At 37.1% G+C, this 10,404-nt stretch overlaps 1 protein-coding gene across 5 annotated transcripts in view; it reads right to left on the bottom strand.

The window, feature by feature from the left end:
- The window catches only part of LDHB (lactate dehydrogenase B), a 33,594-nt gene that overhangs the window by 12,226 nt on the left and 10,964 nt on the right, over window positions 1-10,404 (bottom strand). For 2 of the 5 annotated variants that reach the window (XM_011955116.1, XM_011955114.1), the window contains exons 3-6: window positions 9,211-9,328; window positions 7,363-7,536; window positions 5,057-5,230; window positions 865-986 (exon numbers count right to left, since the gene is read on the bottom strand). In XM_011955116.1, coding sequence (XP_011810506.1) covers window positions 865-986; window positions 5,057-5,230; window positions 7,363-7,536; window positions 9,211-9,328 — 588 coding nt within the window. The remainder of the gene's footprint in view (window positions 1-864; window positions 987-5,056; window positions 5,231-7,362; window positions 7,537-9,210; window positions 9,329-10,404) is intronic. The other 3 variants (XM_011955122.1, XM_011955097.1, XM_011955105.1) reach the window with 3 other exon arrangements.

Raw genomic sequence — 10,404 nt, forward strand, 5'->3', positions numbered from 1 at the left:
GGCTGAGGCAGGAGAATGGCGTAAACCCGGAAGGCGGAGCTTGCAGTGAGCCGAGATCCGGCCACGGCACTACGGCCTGGACCACAGACCGAAACTCCGTGTCAAAAAAAAAAAAAAGTGGTAAGAGTATCTTGCCTGGCAGTTTTTTCAGCACAAATTGTAGCTCTCAAAACCCATAAAGGCCCTGGTACTTGAGAAGTAGCAGGAATAACTCTAGCGGAGTATCAGAAAATTAGCATTTAATGCAATTTACACCCAATCATTAGAAGACTTTGGGCCAGTTACATTATCTGGGTGAGCCATAGTTTTCTCACTTGTAAAATAAAGGGCTATGTTAATTGAAATTATAAAGACTGTTTCAACTTTTTTATGGTTCTTTTTCTTCACATATAGGTCAAATTCCGGGAAAAAAAAATTTCTAAAATTGAACAAAATGATTCTATAATGGAGACATTAATTAGTCTTGTTATTAAAACTTAAACACTGTTAGCAATCAGCCAGCAAGTTTATTTATTTTGGCCAATTATGAAACCAATGGTGTCTAAGTTTACTTTTCTAAATAAATCAACCTTATACGTTGAGAGGAGGCAATCTGAAGACTCCTCTCACTTGTTAATTCCACATTTTGCTCCTCTTACCTCTACACTAGTTTCGCTAGAGAAAATATTTACTTTCCCTAGGGAGACTGGCATAACAAGTTTGACCAGTATAAAAGTCTTATCAGTTTCAAAAGCTTTCAAAAAGTTTCAAAAGTTGTGTAATTACTACATTAAGAGTTTATCTGAGCAGACAGCCATGGAAAACGTTTATAATTCTATTTAAGTGGAGTTGAAATTTATCATCTAAAATCAAGCTCCCTTTCACTTACCTTTCAACCACCATCTTATGCACTTCCTTCCAATTTTCACTATCATTGTCAGTTCCCATTTCTGGATTCAACTCCTGGAGAGAAACACCTGCCACATTCACACCACTCCACACAGCCACTGTTTAAAAAAAAAAAAAAAAAAGGTATTGCAGATATTTCCGACATTATTTTTAAAAATCTTTTCTTCTTTTAGTTCAATTTCACCTGATGCAAGTTACTGAATATCAACTGGAACTGCTCCAATAAGTGACTCTCCAGTAGATTCCAGTATAGTCCCCCAAAAGGCTGACATTTGCCTTCAAATAGCAACACATCTGACCTTTTAACTGTCAAGTATTTTAGTGCAAAGCAGAATTGCTGTGTCACAGTTACAGAGAAAATAAAAATCTTTGCTTCTCTCTAGGTGTGTGAAATCACAGGGATTCTAGTTGGGGACTATGCTAAACTTTTGGTTTGAGGAATGTTTAACTTTTCTCCTCCATATTTTTCTAATGTATGCTCCTTTATTCTCGAGTAAAGAAAAAAATCCTAGAAAAAAACCCAAATAAAGCATAATTATGAAAGTGGGGTAAAAATTATAATTAAGGGTCTACTTAATTTAAGGGAGAAGAGTATCAGAAAGAACTACACAAAACAGGCCTTGGAAGTGGCCCTTAAACCCTAAATTATACATTCCTTGGAGACCTTTGGAGAACACTGTAGACTCTGGAAATAAGAGCAAAAGTGTGGGGTAGAATCTAGTATGGTTGAAACAGATATGAAGGAAAAAGCTATTTATAGCTAAGTAAGATTACCTTTTAGTCCACAACTTCTGGCAAGTCAGGGTAATTGGATATTTTCACGATTTTTGATGAAAATTGTGAAATCAGCATAATCATGTCTAGTGAGCATGGTTTAATTCTCTTTGATTTTACGTACACAATATAGATCAACATGAAAATTTTTAAAAAGATGTTTTGGGAAAAATAACAGCCATAACAGAATAGAACATTAGACAGGAATCAGAAGACATAATTCTAGTTGCAGATATGGCATTAACTAAAAGATGTTCAATGGCTACTTAACCTACTTTACCTTTTTTTCTCACTAAAATTAAAGTCTTGAACTAGAGAGCATGTAATATCACTTCTTATCTATAGGCCTAGCAATGTATAAACTATACCCAGCATTTACTGAACTTTTACTGTACATTTGACACTGTACTAAGTACAATGTGGCATAATTATCTTTATTTTATAGATGAGGAAACAGATTCAGAGAAGTTAAGAACTTGCTAGTCACATTATCTTGTTAAGATGGGAGAGCCGAACTTAAAGTTACGGAGCTGACTTGCTAAAACTTTTCCATGCTCAAATTAACCTGATCAAGAGAGACACATAGGCCGGGCGCGGTGGCTCAAGCCTGTAATCCCAGCACTTTGGGAGGCCGAGGCGGGTGGATCACGAGGTCAGGAGATCGAGACCATCCTGGCTAACACAGTGAAACCCCGTCTCTACTAAAAAATACAAAAAACTAGCCGGGCAAGGTGGTGGGCGCCTGTAGTCCCAGCTACTCGGGAGGCTGAGCCAGGAGAATGGCGTGAACCTGGGAGGCAGAGCTTGCAGTGAGCTGAGATTCGGCCACTGCACTCCAGCCTGGGCGACAGAGCGAGACTCCGTCTCAAAAAATAAAATTAAAAAAAAAAAAAAAAAAAAGAGAGACACATAGGACCATTACAATTTAACCAGACAGGCCGGGCGCGGTGGCTCAAGCCTGTAATCCCGTCTCAAAAAAAAAAAAAAACAATTTAACCAGACAAAAATTCAGATGAGTCCTTGGAGGTAAAGAATTCTTGAATAAAGTGATATGATGTGTCGAAAAAAAAGTCAGATTATATAAAAAAGCAGAAATAAATTATGCTATCATTTCAAGAAGAAATTCTTATAACATCAAGATAAACCCTTTACTAAAATTGCATTTCAAACTCCCACTGAATTCAAAGGAAGATTTATACTTTGAGCTTATTGGGAGAAAATATTCTTTTACATATATGGCAGAAATGAATTCAGTCAAATAAAAGTATTATTTATCATCATTATTAACAAAATATTTTAAATTATTAGTTTCAATATTGCATGATTTTATTATATTTTTTTACCATGAGCTTATTCAATATATTGTGGATAATAGATTTAGATCTATGAAACAGAATCAAAATTGTTCAAAAACAGTTTTACATAAAATTGTTCAAAATATAAATATTAATTTAAACGAGAAAAATATTAATTTAAAACATTTATAATATAGTTTTGTCTCAACACGAAGCACTAAAAAAAGTGTAATGTGATTTTAATGTTGCTCTTTTTCATTTACTAATTTATGTGCAATTCTTTAAGTTCCTAAGGAAAATATTTAGTTTTATCGTACAGTTTCTTACTACTTAATTGATAGTTAAAATTAATAGTTCATTAAAAACAAAATTTCATTTGAGATAAGATTTTACATTATAGAAGAGTAGACACAAGTTATTTATAAGCTTTTGTTACCTAATTCGTTCCTCCTTCAGCAAACACAATGGATATAATAGCTCTGTCTACTCAAAGGGCCTAGAAGCAAAGATATACCAGTAGCACAAGCACACCTATGCCCTAATCTTGGTTTCTAACGAGCATTCTTCACTGAAAGGAAACAGGGCTCATTAGGGAAACAGCTGATTCTAGTGCTGGGCAGGGGAAAGTTCAAAATGAGACTGGTGCAACTTATTGTGCAAGAAAGTGCTCAGAAAATGATGGGAAATGTTAAGAAAAAAAAAAAAAGACATAAGAGTCAGTTTGAAAAGCCTGGGACAACTTGAGCATTACAAATGACAGTGACAGAATATTTTGCACATGAGATAAAAATCTGAGGCTGGCCAGGCGCGGTGGCTCAAGCCTGTAATCCCAGCACTTTGGGAGGCTGAGACGGGCGGATCACGAGGTCAGGAGATCGAGACCATCCTGGATAACACGGTGAAACCCCGTCTCTACTAAAAAATACAAAAAACTAGCCGGGTGAGGTGGCGGGCGCCTGTAGTCCCAGCTACTCAGGAGGCTGAGGCAGGAGAATGGCGGCAACCCGGGAGGTGGAGCTTGCAGTGAGCTGAGATCCGGCCACTGCACTCCAGCCTGGGTGACAGAGCAAGACTCCGTCTCAAAAAAAAAAAAAAAAAAATCTGAGGCCATACTGATATCAACAAATGAATAAAGAGGGAAGAAAAAAAGTTCTGTCTTACAGCAGAGTGCAACTAATCAACATAGAAGAAATGATGGAATTAGTAGATCATGTTTGACAACTATCATGGTAATAATTTATTCAACCACAAATCATTAATAGATGCTAAATTTAGTAGAGAAAAATTGATGAGGAATCATTTTCCCAGTCAGCATCAAAACATCTTCCCACAAATTACAAAGGAAAAGTTGTAACTTCACACGGAGTAACCTGGCAAAATACAACCTTAACTGAGTTATCACAGTTAATGTCACCAATTGTTGGCCACACTGACATTACATGCCTTTGGATGTGATGCCATGAGAAAGCTATAGGGCCATTTCTGTGGTATGTGCACCAAAAGTTCATAGCTCAACCTAATGATAAAGAAACAATCGGACAAATCTAAATTGATGGGCATTCCACAAAATAACTCAACCTAACTTTTCAAAAATGTCAAGATCATGAGAAACAGAGATAGACTGAGAAACTGTTCCAGAATGAAGGAGGCTAAGGAGATACAGCAGATGTAATGTGTGAGCCTAGCATGGATTCTGAATTAGGAAAAAAGTTTCAGAGGACACTACTGAGACAGTTGGTAACATGTGAATAATGGACTCTGGATTAGATGATATTGTTTCAGGGTTACATTTCCTGATTTTGGTAAGTGTACTGTGGTTATGAAAAAGAAAACCTTTGTTTTGAGGAAATACACAGTAAAGAACTTATGAAGAAAAAGGTGAGGGAACTGATCTATGCTTAATTGATCAGGGTAAAGATAGATGATAGATAGATAGGTAGATAGATGAGAGTAAATGATAAAGCAATATGCAATATAATAGAAAAGTAACTACTATTTTTGTAACTCTTCTTAAATACAAAGTCCATAAAAATAAAATTTGAAATAAAATGAAAAATTCAAAATGATAAAACCAATATCATAAGTAATTTTTTCTTTACCACTTGAGTCGCCATGTTCCCCCAAAATCCATCCATGGCAGCTGCTGGGATGAATGCCAAGTTTTTCAGCCATAAGGTAGCGAAATCTAGCAGAATCCAGATTACATCCACTTCCAATCACGCGGTGTTTGGGTAATCCACTTAGTTTCCAGGTAACATATGTAAGAATGTCCACTAAAAAGTTTGGAAATAATGTATGTAAGTAAACCAAAACGAGCTTCAACTGTTAGGCAGCTTGGGGTGCCCTGGCTTCCCTTTTCCCACTTCTCCATTCCTCAAATGAGATGTGGCCAGAAAGACGTAACTTTTCATTGTTAGAGGGAACAGGAATGAGAGAGATAAAAACAAGCTTTTAAGCCTTATATGAAGATGGCAAGACATGAAAAATGCAATACTGCGCTTTCACATTTGCATTATTATGTGAAACAAGAATACATAAGACTCTTGCAGATTAATTAACTTCAAGTTGAAAAGAAGGAAACAGGTTGAACCAGGTTGTCAGTTAAGTTTTCCCCAGTTGTAACATTCATAATTATGATTGTCATCATAAACAAGAAGCCTTTGATTACTAAACTTTCAAATCTTGCTACCATAAATTTTTCTGGGCATGAGGAATTCTTCAGTAAACAATGATGATAATACATAGTATTAAACATTTCTATTTAATAAAAGAACATCTATGTCAGAACCTTTGCTCCAGCATGGCATAGCCTTAAAACCACAGAGATAAAACTTCTGCTGATCCAGATGGGATCACAGCACTTGCAGGCTAAGATGCAAAAAGTAAAAAATGTGCACACAAGGAAAGTGAAGAGCTGAAAGTTAATGCTGCAGCCTCCACCCCACACTACTCTGTAGACAATGGCTATGATAATTCAAGCACATTTGGTACTGGATTAACTTTTCCTTGCCAACTTTGGTTCAGTGGAAGTGACTCCCTGGAAAATCCAGCTGTGAAGCTATATCTAGAAAGTTGCATAATTATTTAGTGATGCCTGCCTGAGGCACAGGATGCAGAACTTACTATGTGCCAGCTACTTGTCATTCCTATTCTACATCTACCTGGTGTGTGTGTATATACATATACATATATATATATATATATATTTTTTTTTTTGAGACGGAGTCTGGCTCTGTCACCTAGGCTGGAGTGCAGTGGCGCCACGCCATCTCGGCTCGCTGCAAGCTCCGCCTCCCGGGTTCACGCCATTCTCCTGCCTCAGACTCCCGAGTAGCTGGGACTACAGGCGCCTGCCACCTCACCTGGCTAATTTTTTGTATTTTTAGTAGAGACGGGGTTTCACCGTGTTAGCCAGGATGGTCTCTATCTCCTGACCTCGTGATCCGCCTGCCTCGGCCTCCCAAAGTGCTGGGATTACAGGCGTGAGTCACCACCGTGCCCAGCCTGGCACATATATATTTATGAGAAGTTTTATATATAAGACTGAACCATTTAATAAACTCTAATCTTGGTTTGCAGAGAATAAAAATATGGAAATAACCTCTGCCCTCGCTGGCTCTCAACTCTCAATACTCAAGACACTGTGAGGATTCCCCTAGCTCTTATTCACACTGTTTCTCTATGTGAAGTGTAAGAGATAATCAGTCTAGTTTATTTACTATTTTCTCAATGTACCCGCTATGCTCACCAACATGCAGTAATTTTGGTGGCAAACTATAGACAAAAGCAGTATCAAATAGAGCACATTTTAGCTGTTAAGGCTAAAAAAGTGCATTCTTTCTAGTCAGAAGGTTTAATGTTCATCCTGTAGATGTTAAGTTAGCAAGGAAAGCAATTTTTAAGTCAGAGCATTTGGTGTTAGCACATATTTGTCCATCAATTCAGTCTATTTCTTTCTTTAAACCAGAATTGTTTAATGGCTTTCTTATATACTTCTTTTCAAAGTTGATCTGTTTCAATTCTGTATAATGGGATTTTCCAGAAAATGAAAGGTCAAATATGTTAAAATGTTTCTTATGAACTGAAACTACATTCGAATGCTTCATTCTCCATCCCAGGATAATCTTTATAAAAAAGTTTTAAAAGCCTTTAGAATCTATAACCAAGCCAGATGAAGCAAAAACATGACATTGCTTTACATAAAACTCTCGTCACATTTTTTGAACATTTAGCCTAGGACAGAGGCATTTGTTTTGCAAACACCACTATTTAGGGCCAATAAAAGAAGACATGTAAATTGCTTCTGTAAATGAATACTGGGACTGATTTTAGTCTAAAACAATAACCACAAAACACCAAAACACTGAACTTAACAGAACAATGATTTAAAGTGTTACAATAATACCTGGGTTGGAAACCACAATTATGATGCAATCAGGACTGTACTTGACAATCTGAGGAATAATGAATTTGAAGACATTAACATTTCTCTGCACCAGATTGAGCCGACTCTCCCCTTCTTGCTGACGGACTCCTGCAGTTACCACTACTATCTTAGAATTGGCAGTCACAGAATAATCTTTAAAAAGAAAGGCAAAAACAGGTACTTTAAATGCAACTCGTCATTAAAACATATCCTATATGACATGCTCTAAAAGCCTAACCATACATAAGCTTCTAGAACATACATGTGAATTAAGTTTTCTGTATTGTAAGGGCTTGAAGTTCAATGTTCCTGTGGCTTGTTTTTTCTCCTTTGAGCTACACTACAATAATCCAAACATCAAACTGCCTCAGAAAAAGTAAAAGTTACTTTTATTTTATCTTATTTTATCTTAAAAAGTTAAATTTGGGAAGGGAAGGAAGGCACTGAAGTATTTGGTTTTGTCTGGAAACTAAAACTTGGATTTCTAATACTCAGTATTTTTAGGAAGCTTATTCGCCTTTTAGCACTGCAAGTTTCCCTGGAGATTTCATTTTTTTCTTAAGGAAGTGTGTCCTTTCTCAAAATACACAGATATCACGATTTGATGTGGTCATTTGACTCAATAGCTATGGATGATTCGCATAATTAAACTGGGTTACAATGTGGCTTTTGATGGTTAATACTTTGGCAGGTTCCTCTCCCATAAAATGGCAGTAATTATAGTCCCTACATTTCCTAAGGTTGTTGCAAAGATGAAGTAAGATGAAATAATATGTGCAAAATGTTTCACACAGTACCCAGAATGCTACAAATTTTAAAATAATAGCTATTATTTAGTTTCTTCAAGGCATTGAAATTACTTTATACCAATACTTCCGGGGTCGAAAACATGCCGGTTCTCAGATACACACAACAAGCTGTTATAATACAATAGCCCAAAATGTTACATATCAAATGTGTAGAAGGTATGTGGGAGAGGGTTAACAGAAGTGATACTTGAGTTTAACCTTGAGGATAAACTGGACCCCGAAGAAAAGAAACTGCCAACACCAAATTCACCAGGATGGGAAGACTAATTTTATAATAGAGACTGGGGGAGGAGAGGAGGACGATGAGCCATGAGGAAATGCAGGTTACATCCAAATTGAGATGTGCAGGCCCTACTAGAGGTTTTACAATACAAAGGTTTATAAAAAGATAACAAATCTTTAAAGAAAAGAATGCATTCAGACTTTCATTTCAGGGAAAGCATCTGCTCTAGGATAAAGATAACTGGTGTGGCAGTGTGGAGTGTGGAATACATAACCATTTTCTACATATACTTCCAATTGGAAAATGTCAATTTGCTATGTGTACATTTTAGTAGTAGCAAGTGGGTTTCTAGAAACGGATAAAAGAAAATTGGCCTATAGAAGAAAAGTGGTAAAATAAGCGAAATGCTATAAATCCAATTTGTTATTTCCTGTTGGTGACATATCAGTGATCATTTCTGGCTACCAAACTCATTTTAGGTAGCTGTCCATTAATAAGCAAATATAAAATGTATGAGAAATAAAAAGTAGAATATGGTAGACAAATAAGAAGAGCAATAACAGCTTTTAATAAAATGAGGAAAAAGGGGGAAATATTTTATAATTATATAACAATTTTGCAATAATTTGCATTTACTAAACTAGATTATAAATATCTTATTGACAGTTATTGAAATAACTGTTCCAAAACTTTTCCTACTTACAAATAAATCTATTATGCTGTAAGATGCACTCCAAGTGTGTTTTGGGGGGCATGAAAAAATATTAGATCACTTTAGGCATTAAGTGAAATTACCTTTATCTGCCACAATTTTAGGCGTCTGAAGAAATAAGCTCCCATGCTGCAGATCCATCATTTCTCCTTTAAGCTTATCTTCCAAAACATCCACAAGAGCAAGTTCATCAGCCAGAGACTGTAAACGCAAAAACAGGCATTAGAACCCTAAGCCACTCGAGGATGCCTCAGCTCACAATCTAACCCAAAGAAAGATCTTTAACATGGCTAAGCACCAAGGTGTAAACATCTTGGGAATTTTACCATGGAGTTAGATATTCAATGAGGATTCAGTTCACATGGTACAAACCATACTTTAAGAACATGTAGACTTAAAGATTCATTAGGAAACCAGCTTAGTTCAGGAGTAGGCCTACTGAATACAAGTCTATATATTAAGGGGGAGGGAATGGTGAAAACAAAAATACACTCAGGCCCAGAAACAACCTTGGGCAATGTGTCCATCCTTGAGATCGCCCCAATTTGGAGGCTTTCTGAGAGGGCAGATTTGGCTTAAATCACTGGGATTTGAAATCCAGGCTGAAGCTTGGAATTTTCAGGGTGGCTCTGATCCACTCAAATGTCTTGGTGGGGAAAGGAAGGAGCGTTTTATGGGCAGAAGAATCTAGGACTGGGAGGTTTTTTCATGAGATCACTCCAAATCTGTGCCTGAGATTTGTCCAGTTTCAGATTTCTTTTGTTTTCAATTCCAATTGTCATTCTCTGTACCCCACTCAAAATACAATCTAAAGTAATGAATATACTATTTAATCTTGATCTGGAGTCTTAATTTTTTTTTTTTTTTTTTGAGACAGAGTCTCACTGTTACCCAGACTGGAATGCAGTGGTGCAATCTCAACTCACTGCAATCTCCACCTCCCAGGTTCAAGTGATTTTCCAGCCTCAGCCTCCTGAGTAGCTGGGATCACAGGCACATGCCACCATACCCAGTTAATTTTTTGTATTTTTAGTAGAGACGGTGTTTTGCCATGTTGCCCAGGCTGGTATTGAACTCCTGACCTCAGCTGATCCACCCACCTCGGTCTCCCAAAATGCTGGGATTACAGGCCTGGCCTGGAAAAGGCAGCGCTGGGCCTGGAATTATTAACTTTTTAAACGTTCTTGGCCGGGCGCGGTGGCTCAAGCCTGTAATCCCAGCACTTTGGGAGGCCGAGACAGGTGGATCACGAGGTCAGGAGATCGAGACCATCCTGG

Source organism: Colobus angolensis, unplaced genomic scaffold (assembly GCF_000951035.1).
Source record: "Colobus angolensis palliatus isolate OR3802 unplaced genomic scaffold, Cang.pa_1.0 Scaffold11, whole genome shotgun sequence".
Lineage (NCBI taxonomy): Eukaryota > Metazoa > Chordata > Mammalia > Primates > Cercopithecidae > Colobus > Colobus angolensis.